Source organism: Choloepus didactylus, chromosome 5 (genome assembly GCF_015220235.1).
Source record: "Choloepus didactylus isolate mChoDid1 chromosome 5, mChoDid1.pri, whole genome shotgun sequence".
Taxonomy (NCBI): Eukaryota; Metazoa; Chordata; class Mammalia; order Pilosa; family Megalonychidae; genus Choloepus; species Choloepus didactylus.
This window is the reverse complement of record NC_051311.1, coordinates 36,606,576-36,626,307: the sequence shown is the minus strand read 5'-3', so window position 1 is coordinate 36,626,307 and position 19,732 is coordinate 36,606,576. Positions and strand designations below refer to the sequence as shown.

The window sequence follows — 19,732 nt, the reverse complement described above, 5'->3', positions numbered from 1 at the left end:
AGCTTCAGTGGCAGAGAGATTCCAAAAGGAGCCGAGAGGTCACTCTGGTGGGCACTCTTATGCACAATACAGACAACCTTTTTAGGTACTAATGAATTGGAGTAACTGGTGGTAGATACCTGAAACTATCAAACTACAACCCAGAACCCATGAATCCTGAAGACGATTGTATAAAAATGTAGCTTATGAGGGGTGACAATGGGATTGGGAAATCTATAAGGACCACACTCCCCTTTGTCTAGTTTATGGATGGATGAGTAGAAAAACGGGGGAAGGAAGGAAACAAACAAACAAACAAAGGCACCCAGTGTTCTTTTTTACTTTAGTTGCTCTTTTTCACTTTAATTATTATTCTTGTTATTTGTGTGTGTGTGTGGTAATGAAGGTGTCAGGGATTGATTTTGGTGATGAACATACAACTATGTAAGGGTACTGTGAACAATCGAATGTATGATTTGTTTTGTATGACTGTGTAGTATGTGAATATATCTCAATAAAATGAATATAAAAAAAGTACAATGATACAAACAGGGTATAAATAATACAAGATAAACTAAGATTACTATATTTCAAAATTTCCAAATTAGAATGGATAAGTACAACTGTGGAATGAGTGAAAGAGAATAGAGGCTGAAATTAAAGCATATTATTTAATATGATAATTAAAATTTTTTCATTCAATTTATTACTATGTTTTTAGAGCATTTCCTGTAACATTATTTTTAATGTATAAAAAAACAAAGAGTAACACTATATTTCTCTAATTCAGTATTCCATTTCCAGGGTTAAGGTGAAAGAAGCATCATCAGAGAGTGTGTTTTAATTGATCTAAGATGAAGCTACTACACTGATATTTTTTAAAAGCTTCCTAGTTGATTGTAATGTATGACAGGGTCAATAACTACTTTATTCAACACAAGATCTAAGGTAGATAGACCAAAAAAAATAGTGAAAAATGAAATACTAAAATATAAAGAAACAGAACTTCAACAAAAGTTGATAGAAAAATAACTGGCTCATTAGGATATTTTTGCATGAAAGAAATGTCCACTTTTCTGGCTTCCACAGAAACCCAAAGAATCTTGCTTGTATCACAATCAGTGCTATAAAAATCCATCTCATTTTGTAACCAGCCCCCAATGCCAAGAATCTGCCAAAGAAACACTAGATAAAATTAAAAGTGTGACCCAGTAATTTCTGATATCATGGGAATTGATATAACAGAATTCTGGACTTTAGCACTCCCAGTATAAGGACATACACATCCCGGTTTATACATAAAATATTCCCTGGAAGTTAAGACCCCAGCACTGATAGAAAATAGAAGAGCTATCTTATTCTATCCAATTAATACTCCCCACAATAACAGTAGTTTATTAGCAAGTCATGACTCACCAAGAGAAGGTTGCTTGCTAAACAACTAAAACCATATTTGAATGAATAAGATTTTTTAAAAAAAGGTCTACAAGCTGTTTACAAGATTAGTATCTTTGGGAATATCTTTTCTAACTACATTCATTCAGAGTGTCCACAAAGAACAGTCAATGATGAAATAATAATGAGAGTGGCAGCCAAGACATAGAATACTACCAGAATTGGGAATTAAAAGAGGATATAGCAGAAGTAGTAGCAAATACGATATTACACACAAAATAGGATAAGCCTGGAAGAATATAAAAATATATATACACATACACACACACATCACAATTTTGGAATATAAGTCAATAGAAAAACTGTTCCAAGATATTGAATTCTGAATTCTCGTTTCATTGCAACAAAAATCCCCAAACAAGGAGAGATACCAGCAAAATTTAGCAAAAATATTTATCATGTAGTATCTTTAAAGAACATAAATATCTGAACCAAAAGTAATGTGACATTCCAATTTCAACTGCTAATCTTTTCAGAGTGAGAACTACATAGTTATTATCTAACTATTCAAAGAACAACAAACCTCATTAGTTGGGTTTTATTTAAACTGCCAGGGAGGAGGAAAACTTGTTTGAGAAGAAAAATCTCTCAGAAGAGAAAATAATTATTGAGGAAAACACTTAAATAGAGAAAGGGGTATATAGAGTGTTTTCATTTATTGCATACATCTTCACCATACAGAATAGCTAAATCCCATGTGGCAAGTACATTGCCATTGTTATAATCTGTTATCTTTAAAGAATAAAATATATCTGGATTTTATCCCAAGGAGACTAATTTTCACATTAAAATTGAGTTAGGTTTTCTCTACTGATCTTAGAGTTCTAAAATTGATGATCAAGACCCAAATATTCCTTAAAAATAAAAAATGTAATTACTGGAAACAATTTAAAGCATGAGACTTAAAGCTTCAAATTACTATTGTAACTAAACAATTCTACACTGTTTGATATCTTGCCATTTTACAAAACACTTCAGAAAGTAGAGATTTTGTAGAAAAATAGGTAATTCTTAACTATAGTATCTTCACTTTGCCACATCGTTTCAATTAAATCCCACTTAAAAACTGGGACTCATCCGTAAACTACGGAATCCACACTATTTAAAACAATCACAGCAAGAGTCCCCTTCTCACCTTCTCATTCTGAATAGCAACAATTTTAAGATGTCTCCATAAAACCACTGAAATAAATCTTAACTTGAAAAAAAAATCCCACAAAAGAGTTACCAATTAACAGAAAATTCAAAATGAGAAGTCCTACACATGAAAAATTCCCTTAGCAAATTTTGATGCTTATGCAGTTAAAAATATACACAAATATATTAGAGGGGAAAAACAAATGTTTGTGTATACTCAAAACTTAGCTTTCCAGACTTCACTGTTAGTCTAACATAGAATTAAAAGTTTTTCAGAGTGCTTTTCTATTAGAAGCTATAATCAAACAGTTCACATTACTATTTCCCAACTAAGCTGCAATTCCAAGTAAGATTTGAATCCATTCAAATGGCCAAAACACATTTTAAGTCAACATCACATCTAAGTTCCACCTGAGGAAGGAAAAACTTCCCCTCCAAGCCGAAGATACACATATACCTTCTTATTTTATGTAAGTATTACAACATCTATTCTTGGCAACATCATTTAAAATCACCCTACCTGTTTGGACCGAGGTCTACCAGGAGAAAATTTTCTTTTGGTAATAGCTGGTTTACCCATGCCAATTTTTGGAGTGACTGAGATGTAAGTTGTAGGCATGACATTTCCAGTAGAAGAACTGAGAGCTGAAGGGTAACTATGTAGCATGTCATGTGAAGGCAAGTCTGACGAAAGTGTTGGAGAGGAAGATCCATTTGCCTTGCCGATATCTGCTGCTGGTAAAAGCAATGACTCTGCCTCAGATGGTAATTTTATAGATTTGTCTCCTTGGCATGAACCATCTTTTACACAACTCTCAATTGCAGGAGTCATTTCAAATTCCATAAACCTAGTGGAAAATTCAGAATTTTCTGTCTGTTTCATTTCTTCATGTACCCCTTCTATTGCAAACTTTTCCTTAGAACATAAAGAAGCACTTTCCTCACAGGTGGACATTAAGGTTTCTGGTGGACTAATAACAGATTCAATGGTTAATTTTTGAGGTCTTGATTCTTCTGCAGATACTGCCACTTTAGGTTCCTCTAACAACTGTAGTTCTTGTTGCACAATAATCTGGTGTGTAATGACTTTGTTTTCTGTCACTTCCATTTTGCTTTCATTGTGATCTTCATTACAAATATGTATCACTTTAGAAGACATTTCCATTTTTTCTCTATCAACTTCATGAGAAATTTGACTTTCCACTTCAGGATTCATTTTATTGTGGGATGATTCTACAAAATTTGGAATATTTGTTAGGTTAATATATAAGTGAATTTTAAATTTTCTAACTATGAATAGTTCTAAGAGATCAATGATATATTACTTACTCCAGATGCTCTGCAGTTTAAAAATAACAGGCTTTGGCAGAAAGAAAGGGGGAAATTTCAAAACATCCTTTTTTAAACCATGACTTAAATAAGAAAATATTCATCAAGGAAGGTAGTTATTAAGTTAATTAAGGCCAAAATACATAAGGGTTTATAGGTTAGAATCAGCCACAGACTAGAAACATTATGAAAGCATGACCTTAAAAGGATCTCCAGAGTTTTAAGGAAATTTTTGATAAGGATATTAAAATAAAATTAATCACTAATATAACTCTATTATATACATAAAATGTTATATTGTAATATATAATGTTTTATATTTTGAGCACTTACAAAAGAATTGAAAATTATACAGGTGAAATTTTTATCCTTATTTTACAGCTAAGAAAATGGGGCTCAGTGATGTTATGCTACACGTTCACGTTAAAAAATAAGACTGCTCTGTAAGAATGCAAAGATATTTTGCAATAGCAGATACCCTGAATGTAAAAGGTTTTGTAGATTCCAATGAGTAACAAGCAGAGATAGAAAAGATTTACTAGCTACAAAGACTTATTTTGCTTAGGTGCAACCATCAATGTATCCAATACATTCTTGGCATGTAACCCTTGTCCTTTCTCATCAACTATAAATTAAAGTGACTAATCTTAGCCAGTCATTAAATGTAATTAGAGTTCAGAAATATATAAATAGTAACTGGTAAATTTTAAACTAGAGTACTAATGTGTTAAAACCTTTAACCCGATCTTACTTAAGAGTAAAGTTTGAGGTCCCACTGACATGAGCCCTAAGTATCCCTATAAAGTAGGACCGCTGAAGATAAAAAGCACCAAATGCCCTCAGGGTAATTTTCAAATTACATTAATACAGATACTACTTTCCTCATTTACTATTTACCAATAAATCAGTAACTACCTTCTGCATCAAAATGAAATCTTATTTCTCATATCCCTTGTTTGAAAGACTACCACTGAAGGTAAAGGAAAGACATCAAATAACATATCTGATAGCACTCAATATTTTCCAACACTTAAGTGCTTCAAAAATACTTAACAAAAAAAGCAAATTTATGAAAAACTAATGGATTTTTGAAAACAGAAAATTAAATACATATAGTTGATAAGTGATCACTTAAGGATTTCAAACCAAAAGTGTCTTCTTTCGAGTGAATTAAGTGAGAAATAGCAACCATAATGGCATATGAAGCCTAATTACGTTCTAATAGAAAACCAACAATCTAAAGTCTTCCTGGCAGAGAGCAACATTTACAATGCACATACAAACAACCAACAAATAGATTCTGTTCTATTCTAGGCAGTAGGTATTAAGATTAAAATGTTAACACGCTCTACATCCCAAACAGTTCAATTGCATTCAACTACTAGATTCTTATACAATCATTTTAACCCTGCCTCATAACAGAAACATTTGATCTAGCAACACTTTAGAGAATCTAAATTCCTTTAGAGTCCTCTGCTAGTTCCTTCCAAAGAAAGTGTCACTTGACTAAAAGATTTACTTAATGTCTATATAAGATGACAAAACATTATCTTAAGTATCTGTTGGAATAACTTACATGAAGGGTTAACTTAATGGACAATAACATGAATCTATATAACCATAAAGGCATTATCTTGTAAACTGATCAAATTTGATAATATGAACTTATTGTTTACCAGAACTGAGAAGAACATCTGTGTCAAGACTTTCTGGTGGGTTACTCTTCTGCTGCTCTTCAGTGTGGATTTTAACTGCTGAAAATAATGCATTTATGGGATTTATAGCAGGTAGTCAAAATCTCTAACACTGCTCTCTCAACAATAATTTGAGTAAGAGTTTTATTCCACCACCCAACGCCAATTTCCAAGATAAGAACAAAACATACTGTTTTCATTAGAAGTAGGATATGAAGGCGAAATTAGGAATCTTATTATATGCTGTAATAGATTATTATTAATAACTTTGCCTTATTTTCCTTTACATCTTTATAAAGTACACCTGCATTGAGAGTTGTTATATGCAAACATAAATTTCAGAAGTCTCAGATTGTTTATGTATATACTCAATCTACAGAATATAACATATAATTTCACATATAATATCAGATTTTCAGATGAACTCATAAATTTAGTAAGAAGTTTTTTCCAATCTGGTCTCTTGTTAATTATGGATTCTCAAGTAGAGTAATAGCTATAATCAAATCTGCAAAAGGCTTAATTTAAATAATCACTGAAATTATTATCAGTAAAGCTGAGACTACCTCAAACAGCAATTTTTTCATAAGCTGAGCATGAAACATCTCACAATCAGCAACAGCTCTAGTTAAAAGTTACAAGTCTAACTAGGAAAACAATATTGCCTTTTAATGAAAATCATTTGATCCCTGAAGAAATTATGTGGTTATGATTAAGTCTAGATTACAGCTGAACTACAAACGTATAAATGCCTTTTTCCTATTAATTTTTTCCTAAGGTTATCAGATTTACTAAAATGCTCCTTTCTAAATAATCTCCCAAGTGACTGTGTCTGTTCTAACTTTTATTCAGGGTACTAATGTTTTAGCAGATGTAAACATATTCACTGTAAATACACACTTTTCTTCAACAAAAATAGACATATGCATTATCACACACATCTTACCATCTGGAACAATTCCAGGTGTGGGCTCCTGACCATTGACATCTTTACTAACTGCTCGCTGTTCCAGAAATACCATATGGTCTTCAGATCCTTCAACTTCCATTTCATTGTTATAACCTTAACAGAAAATTATTTATTTATTTTGTTATCTAAGTCAACAATATTTACTTTGTTCTAGTGAGGGTAAATTATCACCAAAAATACCATAAAAGATTATCTTCAGGAAGTTTAGAGTCCTGTATGTCACTAGAAGCAAAGCTGGAGGATAAAACATGGGAATATGTAACACAGTGAATCTTCTGGTGGACAATGACTGTGATTAACTGTACAAATATAAAAGAATTCTTTCATAAACTAGAACAAATGTATGACACTATTACAAGGAATTAATAATAGATGAGTATATGGAGAAAAACATATCTATTGCTAACTAGGGACTACAGTTAACAGTATTATCTTAATATTCTTTCATCAATAGTAACACATATACCACACCAATGATGGGTCAATGATGGGGTAGGATAAGGGATATGGGATGTTTGGATTTTCTTTTTTATATTTCTTTCTTTTTCTGGAGCAACGAAAATGTTCTAAAATTGATCATGGTAAGGAAAGCACAACTATGTGATGATACTGTGAGCCACTGACTGTATACTTTGGATGGATTGTATGGTATGTGGATATATCTCAATAAAATTGAATTAAAGATATTATCTTCATATTTTTCACTTTGAACCAAATATATACTTACATTTTAAAAAAAACATGGAAAGTAACGGATAATACATTAAAAGATACTTCATATTTTATAACTTTAAAAGAATTTTCCCTAACTCTATACTGACAGCATATTGGAAATGAAAGATAGTCATTAAGAGACTTCTGCTGAAACCACTCCTAATTAAATCCCTTGCAGACTATAAAAAAGGAATTTTCATATAAGTTGCCATTCATATTGAAGAATATGAAGAACAAACTGGTAAGCAGATCTAGTTTCTTTACGTTCTAATATGTGTCCATAACCAACAGTATACTAATAAAATTATTCCTTACCTTACCTAAATAAAATTTAATACAAAATTTTAGACTTGAGATGAAAATTAACATTTATGAAGGACATTATGAAACTAACCTTATTTGGAACAAGATAACCCTGATTATGTGAAGCAAACTAGGTCGTATCCCAAAGACTGAAGAACTTTTACTGTTTTGGCTTAAAGAACACAACTGAAAGCAAGCACACTACACCTAGAATTCCAATACTGAAACAACTGTCTTAAAGAAGCTAGATTAGATTTCAGCCATCTGATTCAGAGAAGACAAATATGTATATTTAAAGGTTGAGAAACTGAAAATGAGATCTGATACACAGGAATGACTCATTATTTCTCCCATTTTTTTGTTTTTAGTTAGAAAAACTTGTAGATTTACAGAAAACCATGCAGAAAATATGGAGTTCCCATATGCCCCTACACCGACCATGCAGTTTCCCCTATTATGAGCACTCTGTATTCATGTGGTACCTTTTTAACAAATTTATGAAAAAGAATTATAATAATTGTACTATTAACCACATTCCATAGCTTATACTAGGGTTAAAATGTGTTGCACAATCTTATGGTTTTTGAAAATTTTTTCTTCTAACTTACCAACCACCTAAAATTTCCCCTTTAAACCACACAAAAATATGTAATTCAGTAGTATAAATTACATTCACAATATTGTGCAACCATCACAACCATCCATTACCAAAACTCTTCCATCACTACAAACTAAAACTCTATATCAATTAAGCATTAACTCTCCATCCCTACCTTTGTCCCTTCCCCTAGTTAACCTGTATTTTACTTTCTTACTCTATTAATGTGCTTATTCTAATTAATTCATGTAAGTGAAATCATGCAGTATTTGTCCTTTTGTGTCTGGCTTATCTCCCTCAACATGATGTCATCAAGGTTCATTCATGTTGTAGCATGTATCAAAACTTCATTCATTTTTATGGCTGAATAATATTTCATGGCATGAAATTTGTTCTTCAGTTCTTCCATTAATGCCTACTTTCATATTTATTTGATTCTCTGTAGTTCCTTCTCATTTCTTTCTGTATACATTTCACATATTTTCTTTGTGGTTACCATGGGGATTAAATTTAACATCCTAAATGTATAATATCACTTTTTATTTGATACTTTTTTTTTTTTTTTTTTTTTCTTTTCTAAGCAAGTTTACTGAGATATATTCACACAAAATACAGTCCATCCAAAGTATACAACCAATGGTTCACAGTATCATCACATAGTTGTGCAATCATCACCACAATCAATTTTAGAACATTTCATTACTCTGAAAACAAAACAAAACAAAAGAAACAAACAAAACATCCCATACCCCTTATCCCACCCACCCCCATTATTGATCCTTAGCATTGGTGTGGTACATTTTTTACTGTTGATGAAAGAATATTAAAATGGTACTGTTAACTATAGTCCATAGTTTGCATTAGGTGCATTTTTCCCTGTATACCACTCTTTTTTTTTTCTTTTTTCTTTTTTTTTTTTATTAAATTCAGTTTTATTGAAATACATTCACACACCATACAATCATCCATGGTATACAATCCACTGTCCACAGTATGATAACATAGTTATGCGTTCATCACCACAATCTATCTCTGAACATTTTCCTTACATCAGAAAGAACCAGAACAAGAATAAAAAATAAAAGTGAAAAAAGAACACCCAAATCATCCCCCCATCCCACCCCAATTGTCCTTTAGTTTTTATCCCCATTTTTCTACTCATGCATACACTAGATAAAGGGGGTGTGATCCACAAGGTCTTCACAATCACACTGTCACCCCTTGTAGTCTACATTATTACATGATTGTCTTTAGGATTCCAGACTGCTGGGTTGGAGTTTGGTAGTTTCAGGTATTTACTTCTAGCTATTCCAATACATTAAAACCTAAGAGGTGTTATCTATATAGTGCATAAGAACGTCCACCAGACTGACCTCTCGACTCCATTTGAAATCTCTCAGCCACTGAAACTATTTAGTCTCATTTTGCATCCCCCTTTTGGTCAAGAAGATACTCTCAGTCCCACAATGCTGGGTCCAGATTCATCCCCGGGAGTCATATCCTGCATTGCCAGGGAGATTTACACCCCTGGGAGTTGGGTCCCACGTAGAGGGGAGGGCAGTGAGTTCGCCTGTCGAGATGGCTCAGTTAGAGAGAGAGAGGGCCACATCTGAGCAACAAAGAGGTATTCAGGGGGAGACTCTTAGGCACACTTATATGCAAGTTTAGCCTCTCCTTTGCAGTAACGAGCTTCATAAGGGCATGTCCCATGATCGAGGACTCAGCACATCAAACCGCCAGTCCCAATGTTTGTGACAACATCAACACCAGTCCAGGTGAGGAAGTCCAACGTATCCGCACCTTCTCCCAGATCCTTGGGGCTGGGGAGGGGGAGGCTGTAAATATATTTTTTATTATCTGCCCAAATTACTCTGGGATGTGTCACTATTTCACTCCAGCCTATACTAACCTACTGTATCTCACTTCCTATTCAAAGTTCCATGCAATTGTGGTGTTTGAACAAATCGACTGTAGAGTTGTACCATTTATAAAATTTAGATCCTGTACCAAATAGATATCTCTTCCCTTGGTCTCATATGGAAGTTGAAGTTTTAAAACACAATCAGTTTCAACCTTTACCCTTTGGCCTGGCTTGCCCTGGTCTTTTTTTTTTTTTTTTTTTTTAATCATCATTTTATTGAGATATATTCACATACCACGCAGTCATACAAAACAAATTGTACTTTCGATTGTTTACAGTACCATTACATAGTTGTACATTCATCACCTAAATCAATCCCTGACACCTTCATTAGCACACACACAAAAATAACAAGAATAATAATTAGAGTGAAAAAGAGCAATTGAAGTAAAAAAGAACACTAGGTACCTTTGTCTGTTTGTTTGCTTCCCCTACTTTTCTACACATCGATCCATAAACTAGACAAAGTGGAGTTTGGTCCTTATGGCATTCCCAATCCCACTGTCACCCCTCATAAGCTACATTTTTATACAACTGTCTTCGAGATTCATGGGTTCTGGGTTGTAGTTTAATAGTTTCAGGTATCCACCACCAGCTACCCCAATTCTTTAGAACCTAAAAAAGGTTGTCTAAAGTGTGCGTAAGAGTGCCCACCAGAGTGATCTCTCGGCTCGTTTTGGAATCTCTCTGCCACTGAAGCTTATTTCATTTCCTTTCACATCCCCCTTTTGTTCAAGAAGATGTTCTCCATCCCACGATGCCGGGTCTACATTCCTCCCCGGGAGTCATATTCCACGTTGCCAGGGAGATTCACTTCCCTGGGTGTCTGATCCCACGTAGGGGGGAGGGCAGTGATTTCACCTTTCAAGTTGGCTTAGCCAGAGAGAGAGGGCCACATCTGAGCAACAAAGAGGCATTCAGGAGGAGACTCTTAGGCACAAATACAGGGAGGCCTAGCCTCTCCTTTGCAGCAACCGTCTTCCCAAGGGTGAAACTTATGGTAGAGGGCTCAACCCATCAAACCACCAGTCCCCTATGTCTGTGGTCATGTTAGCAACCATGGAGGTGGGGTAGGCGAATACCCTTGCATTCTCCACAGGCTCCTCAAGGGGGCACTACATCGTTTTTTTTTTTTTTTTTTTTTTTTCCTTGTTTGTCTTTTTTCTTTTTTTTTTTTTTAACTTTCCCTTCTTTTTTCAAATCAACTGTATGAAAAAAAAAGTTAAAAAGAAAACAAACATACAATAAAAGAACATTTCAAAGAGACCATAGCAAGGGAGTAAGAAAAAGACAGATACTAACTTTAATAGTATACACATACACTGTTACTATACCCATCTCCCATCTTTTTGCTGTACTTGCCAAAAATTTTATCCTTACACATTGTACATCCAAAACCATAGATCCAAAACCATAGATTATATTTTATACATTTGCATTTTAGAAGCTGTAAGAAAAAAAAAAAATGTGGTGTTACATACCAAAAAGTACAATAAAATAATATTGGCATTTATAATTATCCTTATGGTTACCTTTATCAGGTCTTTTTTTTAATGCCACTTCAGTCTACTGTCTAGTGTCCTTTCCTTTTAGTCTGAAGGACTCCCTTTAGCATTGCTTGTAGGAAAGATGTAGGTGACAAACTCAGGTTTTGTTCATTTGGGATTGTCTTAACTTTTTCTCATTTTTGATAAACAAGTCTCATCAGATATAAAATTCTTGGTTGTTGTTTTCTTTCAACACTTTAAATATTTCATCCCACTGCCTTCTTCTCTCCTTGGTTTTGGATGAGAAATTCTTGTATGTAACAGCGTTTTTCTCTTGCAGCTTTCAGAACTCTTCTTTTCCTTAGCATTTGACATTTCTCACCAATTTTACTATGTGTCTGGGTCTGGTTCTCTTTGAGTTTATCCTATTTGGGGTTCACTGGGCTTCTTGAATGTGCATATTCAGGTCTGTCGGTAAATTTGAGAACTTTTCTACCATTATTTCTTTGAATATTCCTTCTGCCCCTTTCTTTCTTTTCCTTCAGGACTTCCACGATGCGTATATTGATTCGCTTGATGGTGTCCCACAGGTCTCTTAGGCTCTATTTGTTTTTTTCTTTCTTCTCTGTCTACATCATTTCAGTTGTCTTCTCTTCAAGACCATTGATTATTTCCTCTGCCAGCTCCAATCTGCTGTTGAAACCTTCTAGAGAATTGTTCAGTTCAGTTATTGTGGTCTTCAACTCCTGTATTTCTATTTGGTTCCTTTTTAAAATTTCTATCTCTTTATTTACATTTTTTTCCATACTGTTTATTCACTGTTTTCCTGATATCCGTAAATTCTTTCTCAGTGTCTTCCTTTACCACCTTGAGCACGCTGAAGATCATTTACTTATTTAAAGTCTTTGTCCAGTGTGTCCAATGTCTGATCACCTTTGTTGATGGTTTCTAGATTTTTATTTTGTTCCTTTGGATAGTTTATCATTTCCTATTTGCCTCGTTGTAATCTTTTGCTGTACACTTTACATTTAAAATTTTTAAAATTTTAGATCTGGGATTTAATCCTGAGCTGTCTGTCCCTTAACTTTGTATCCAGCTAGTGACATGGCAGATTTCCTTGAGTGCTAAGAGCTAACTAAACAAACAAATAAATGGAAACAAAAACAAAAACAAAAACAAAAACATTTCATGGTCTGTGCAAATTGGCTGTGTGGCTGGTGTGCTCCTTCAGAGTTTAGCTCTCCTACCAAGAAGAGCAACCAAAGGCAAAAGTGAAGTACAGGGTCCTCTCAGTCTCTTTTGAGCCTGAGGCTTGTCCTGGGCTTGTGCTTGCTCTGCCCCCTTCACAGGAATTTGAATTACTCCTCTATTCTCTATAAAATAAGACTTTCTTCCATTCCTGGATGCTCTATTGTATGACTTAAAGCAGGAAATCTTTTGCCCCAAGCCACTTTTACTTAATTGTTTCTTATACTGCTTTAGCTGTAAGCAAGCCACTTTTCTACCTGCACAGCAAATTTTGGGAGGGTGAGCCCAAGTTCAGTTTCCTTGTTCAGCCTTTCAGACTGCCACCCAAAAGACTGGTACCATCATACAGGCATCCCAATATGTACCTAAGGGTTCCTATACATCAAGGACAAGAACCCACAATGGGAACACAGGCTGGCTCCACACTCCAGGGAGTGGCAGGGAAATGTTCATCAAGGATGCCATTTTTAAAGCTACATTTTCTTGATTTGGCACTTGCCTAGTTACTGCAACCCTTTAACTGTTTTCTGGAGTTTTGAGGAAGATGGCCCTGCTAGTTTTTGCTAGTCATTCAAAGATTCTGTGGGAGAACTGTACCTTATTCAGCCATCTTGGTCAACCAAAAAGACTCCCCTCATTACTTTTAATGTAATATATTAGTGACTGCTTGGCAAAGAATTTTTTTTTTTAAATCCTCAAGTTTACCTGTAGTGAGCTCAGCCATCTCCATTTCATCACTTGGCTGTACTGGATCCATCTCAACTGCTAAGTGCTTACAATACAGGCAGATATAATCTTCTTTGAGCTGAGAATCCAATTCATGATCCATTTGTTTGTCACACTCTAAGTGAACCCACCTGCAGTGATAAATATATTTAAATAAAAATTTCTAGTTTAAAGTAAAGTTAATACAAAAGGGAACAGGGGTCAACAGCTGAATAGCTGGACATGGGGTGTTAAAACATGAACGGAGAAAAGTTATAGGGGTTGGTAATCCAGGGGTTCTAAACATGGAGCTAGCAATTTTTGGGGGATGTCATTGCATTGAGATATTTTTCTTCCACATTTTACTATTTCCTCTACTCTTTTCCCTCTTGATGCTCATTTCTATCCTTCTCTTTTGCCCATTAATCTTTCTTATGCCTTTCAGACCCATAAAAACACAATTTATTTCCATTTATAACTGCACTGAACATTAAAGTATTTACTGGAGTGGTAACAACTTGGAGATCAAAAGTATATGGAAGGACAAGTATCTATAAAATAATTAAATGGAATAACTATCTTCTTACCTTTTGCACATATTACAATGAAGCATGTCTTCCTGAAATTCTGGATGGTAGCACTTCCCACAGAAAGGACACAAGTTATCCTGCTGTTGGTAACAACTGTCACATACCAAGCAATTGTGGTGCCACTGAGTACTAGATCGTGTGCCACACTCTACACATATTCTGCAATTCTAAATACCAGGAGAAATAAAAACAAAAAGTTTGTTATGTATTTAAATTACAGTTCTTATGTAAACCTTTCTTAAAATCAATGAGATACTCTTGGATTATATAGTAAACTTTAATTCTCACCATACTAACTTAAGGTGAGTGTTTTATGAAAAAGCAATTGTTTGACATGTCTGATGTGCCCTCCAAGAAAATGTAAATGGAGAGGAAGAAAACCAAGAGCATAACATACCAATCTTCAAAAAAAGAAAAAAAAAAATTGGAAACATATTCCAGAATTAGGGACAACTCAACCCACTACTGCAGAAACCAAAATGGCACTGCTAGCATATTCCAGTTGCTTCTAGGTAGCTCAGGAGCTAAAAACAAGAATTCATGCTAAAGAAATAGCATGACCCCCTACAAAGGACTTGCCATTTGGAATTGTGAAAATAATTCCTCTACACTCAAATCCAAGGATGGTTTCCCATATTGTCAGAATGGAAAGTGGAAGTATTCCCACCAAAGTTGAACTGTTTATTAAGCGCAAGACCTGCTGGGGCCAGCCAAAAGCCTCTTCTGTGCTTCTGAACTAGCCAGGCTTAAAATTCTGGGCACAAAGCTGGTAATTGTGGGGCTCACATTACCTATCTCAACTTTTTAACACCAAAAGTAACATTACCTATCTCAACTTTTTAACACCAAAAGTAACTTTATTTTTTTGAGCTGGGGGTTGACACAAATAGGGTATTCACCCAAAAAGATAAAGTAGCATGAACATAGTTCTGCTAAAGTTTTATGGATTTAAATTTCATGGACTTACAAATATTGATAGAAAAATCCTGAACAGAATATTAACAGATTCCAATACCGCATTAAGACAAACCATGACCAAGTGGGGCTTATGTGCTAGAAAAGTATCTATTAATAAAACATAACCTAATAGGTTTAAGAGAAAATAACTATTGCCACAGATGCTGTAAAAGCTTTTGAAAAATATATCAAAATCCCTTCCTAATGAAAAACTCTTGAGAAAACAGAAATGATTGGGTATTTCCTTAATGTGATAAAACATATATATCTTGTCTAAAGCCCACATCTTATTTAATCTGGGAATCTCAGAGGCATTCCTACTAAGACAGGAGCAAAGAAAGGATGCCCACTCTCTCAAATCTTTTCTTTTTTCTTTTTTTTTTTTTAAGAATTTGGAACATTTAACTTTTTCAGAACTTTTTTCTTCCTATAAAAGCAACTGCCAAAGGAAAACTCATTACTATTCATCTCTGTCATCATTAAAAATTTGTAATAAATTTTAATTAATAGTGAATTATTCTTTTATTTTTACAAACAAACAATTTAACATAGTTCTAGAGCCAATGTAATTAGACTAGAGAAAACAATTAGCAATAAAACTACTTGTAGCTGATGGGATAGCATACTGAGAAAACTCTAGAGAATCAACATTAAAATTAACTCAATAAAAGAATACAGGAAAGTAGAATATTGAATTAGCATGCAAAAATAGACATCATATACATAAATATGTATAAAGATGTATCGACAAAACCCCACTTACAAGAGCAACAAAGTAGGTAAAATATTTAAGAATAAACTTAAGAAATGTTTAGAACCTATAAGAAGAAAATTTGAAAACACTCCTGAAAGATACAAAGCTAGTCATGAACAAACGGCAAGATATCTCTTGTTCTTGTTTAGGATGTCTTAACATCATCAAGATGTCAGTTCTCCCCAAATTATAAACTTAATATGATCCCAATAAAAATTTCAACACGGGTTTTCATGGAGCCAGATAAGTTGATCCTTAAGTTCATATGGAAAAAAAAACATACCAGAAAAGCTAGGAAAATGTGAAAATGAAAAGCTCTGAAGGGGACCAATATTACCAGATAGTAAAAGCTTCTATAATTAACACTGTGTTATTGGTGCATGAACAGACAGAAAAAACAATGAAACAGAAAAGAAATTCCGGGGGCGGGGGGGGGGGAGGGGACCAACCTAATCTAAAATTCTGGTATATGATAATGGTGTAAACTCAAATCACTGGGACAAAGACAGTCTTTTTAATGAATGGTTTTTGGACAATTAGATGGATATTGGAATTTCCATGCAATTGGAAAAAGATAATTCAACTCCATAAACAAGATCAATTCCAAATGAGTGAGGGATTTAAATGTAAAAAATAAAACAATGCAAATAATAGAAGAAAAAGATATGAACTCTTCTATAACTCGGTGTAGGGAAAGTCTTTCTCATTATAAATTAGAATCCAGAGGCATAAAAGATTGATAAATCTGACCAAATAAAAATAGATTTCGCATGGCCAAAGAAACCATAAGTAAAGTCACAAGACCAATAACAAACTGGAAGGAAATACTTGAAACATAACACAAAGGACTTATATCCCTAATTCATAAAAACTCTTAAACCGGGGGGAAAAAAAAAGATCAAATGTCTTCAAGAGAAATGGACACAATGCACAGATAATTCACAAAAAGTTATAAAGTGATTCTTAAATATATGAAAAGATGTTCAACTTCATTTATAAAGAGAAATGAAAATCAAAACTACACTGAGATACTATTTTTCACCCGTAAGATAGGCAAAAAATCAAAAGCCGAACATTTAGTTCTTGTCTAAATCTCTTGTCAAGGAGGTAGGAAAACAAGGTCTCTCATACATTGCTTGTGGGAATGCAAACTGCCACAAGCCCAATGAAAGGGAATTTAATAATATCCAACAAAACTACATATGCATCTACCACCCTGAGTTGGTATTCCTACCACTTTTAGGAATTTACCGTGGAGATTCACTCCCAACAATTTTAAAGCATGTATGCACAAAGATATTGATCATTTGTAATGCATAATATTGGTAACTACCTGGACATACAAGCATAGGACATTTGTTGAATAAACCATGGAACTTCCAAAGGAGTACTATGCAGCTTACAAAAAAAAGAATGAGGAAGATTTCTATAAACTGACATGAAGTGATTTCTAGACTTTATTACATGAAAAATGGAAATGAACATATATATCATGCTTCCTTTGGTGTGAAAGAGGGAAAAATAAGAGAACATTATATCTACTTGTTAGAAAAAATACAGGAAGGATAATTCAGAAAACAATGAAGTTGGTTACCTCCAAGAGATGGAAAAATGGGGTAGAAGTGATACATGAGGAAGTGACACTTCTCTGAAGAGAACTTCTTACATAGCTTTCACTTTGAAAGCATGTTGATATCCTACATATTTAAAAAATTGTATTAACAAAAAAGGGTGGGGGGAACTAATACTGAAAGCTAACTGAGGTTAAGATTGGACAAATGAACAAATGTATCGATGTTGTCAAGAGGATTCTTACTGTAGAAAAGCATGCAAGAATGGGAGAAGGCAAAGAATAACCGCATACAGAAGGATCAGAATTGGAGATGCTGAAGTAAACTCATGATTTCTAAATTACGTATGAGTATATGCATATTCATGTATTATACAGTGTGTCTCTGTAGTTACATATATGTGTAAGTGTATACACATGCATGTATTTTCTAGCCCCATATGCTGAAAGGGTAAAGAAGCAAATACCATCACAACTCCCCCCAGTATCAACAAGCATACCCAGCTCCCCTCATTCCCCACTAAAGGAACCTGGGCTACTTACTGAAAAAAGGACTGATTCCAGGGCTGGGGCAACAGAGGTACAAGATGAGCTTGGAACATCTTGTTAAGCCAAAAAGTAATATAAGGGCTCAAAAAAATCGTGAGGGCATGTCTCAAAGACACAGAAGCCAGCTTGAAGGGCTATCCCTGGCCAAGTGTGGGACAATTAGAGAATAAAATGTTAGGTACAGTAATGAATTATAAATTATGAAAACAGGAATACTTAAGTCATTACTGACAGTAGGTAAATAATTTTAACATGCAGAAATAGGGAGGGTTCTTGCTTACAGTAGAATGCTAAATAGACTGAAAATGTGGAGGGAGTGTGGGAGTTGGAAAATCACCCTTTTGCAACCATCATATAAAACCTGAATCAGGCAATAGTTCCTAAAATACAGGTGGATATTTTAGGAATTTGAGGAATACTTTAATGGTCTTACCACAGACCACTTTATTAGAAACAAAGGAAAAAAACAAACAAACAAACAAAAACAAGTGGAAAAATCTGGCAATAGCTTGGCCAGGGAAACAGAATTTACATTACCTACTAGGGAAAAGATGAGCACTGTGTGCATCCAGACAAGATACCCTAAGAAAGATATAACATCACTTATGCAGTACACTGGCCAAGAACACATATCCTCAATCTAATCAGAAGGAAACATCAGACAAACACAAAACAACAGTGTGTGGGGAAGAACTGTATTCTTCTAAAATGGTGAATGTGAAAAAAAATGAGGGGCTGTGTAAATTTTCCAGATTAAAAGAGGCAAAAGATACATTTCAACTAAATGTAATACCTGACTGTAGACCAGATTCTGGAACCTGTATGGGGGTGGGGGATAAGGATGCTATAGAGGATATTAAACCAACTGGCAAAATTGGAATATGAATGGTAGATTCAAGTACTAGATTAATGTAAATTTATGAATTTGATAATGGTACTATGATGATGTAAAAATATTCCTATTAGGAAATGCACATTGAAACATTTAGGGTAAAAGAAGGATAAAGTATACGTAATTTCTCTTCAAATGGTTAAAAAACTATATATGTAATTACTTGGAGATTATATGTATCTGAGAGAAAGTATACACAAAGAGCAAATGGGTGAAATAGCAATAGATGAATCTAGGTAAAAGAGAATATGGGTATTATTTTTGTTTCTCTAAAACTTTTAAAGTTTGAAATTATTTCCAAATAAAAAGTTGTGTTTTTTTTTTTTTAAATGCACAATATGCCAACATTCAGGTATTCTTGAAAGAGAAACAAAAGAAACCTACTTGACAATGATTGGCATGCAACAAAATTCCAGAAAAGATGCCCCTCACTTAAGAATGAGCTCCCCCACTAGACTGACACCTACTCGAGGGCATACTTAATTGCCCTGCATCTCTAACTTCCTTCACAGTGTTTGACCTAGAGTAAGGCCCTCAAGTATTTGTTAAATGAACAAATCACAGACTAAAGATTACAGAGAACTATGAAAGAATTAAGTACAGAGGAAGAGGATCATTCTTCAACTTTTTGTCTTAGGTCTTATACTAGGCACTTAATATGAATCATCTTGTTAAATCCATCATCCCTGTGAGCTAAGTACTATTAAGATTCTTACATGAGGTGAAACTGTAGCAAGAGAGAGGAAAAAAAAAAAAAGCCAAAGACCATATATTCAGTACAAGGAGAGTAGAAATTTGATTCCAGAAGGTAAGCCTTCAACCAGCACTATACTTCCTCCATAAAACAAGACAAAAAAACAAAACAAAAAAAATATCCAAC

General features: G+C 34.1%; 1 protein-coding gene across 3 annotated transcripts in view; it reads right to left on the bottom strand.

Annotated features, from left to right (window-relative positions):
* KMT2C (lysine methyltransferase 2C) overlaps positions 1-19,732 on the bottom strand; it is a 393,502-nt gene that overhangs the window by 117,056 nt on the left and 256,714 nt on the right. For all 3 annotated transcript variants that reach the window (XM_037835765.1, XM_037835764.1, XM_037835766.1), the window contains exons 10-14: positions 14,128-14,297; positions 13,541-13,692; positions 6,541-6,657; positions 5,577-5,654; positions 3,092-3,804 (exon numbers count right to left, since the gene is read on the bottom strand). In XM_037835765.1, the coding sequence (XP_037691693.1) occupies positions 3,092-3,804; positions 5,577-5,654; positions 6,541-6,657; positions 13,541-13,692; positions 14,128-14,297 (1,230 nt within the window). The remainder of the gene's footprint in view (positions 1-3,091; positions 3,805-5,576; positions 5,655-6,540; positions 6,658-13,540; positions 13,693-14,127; positions 14,298-19,732) is intronic.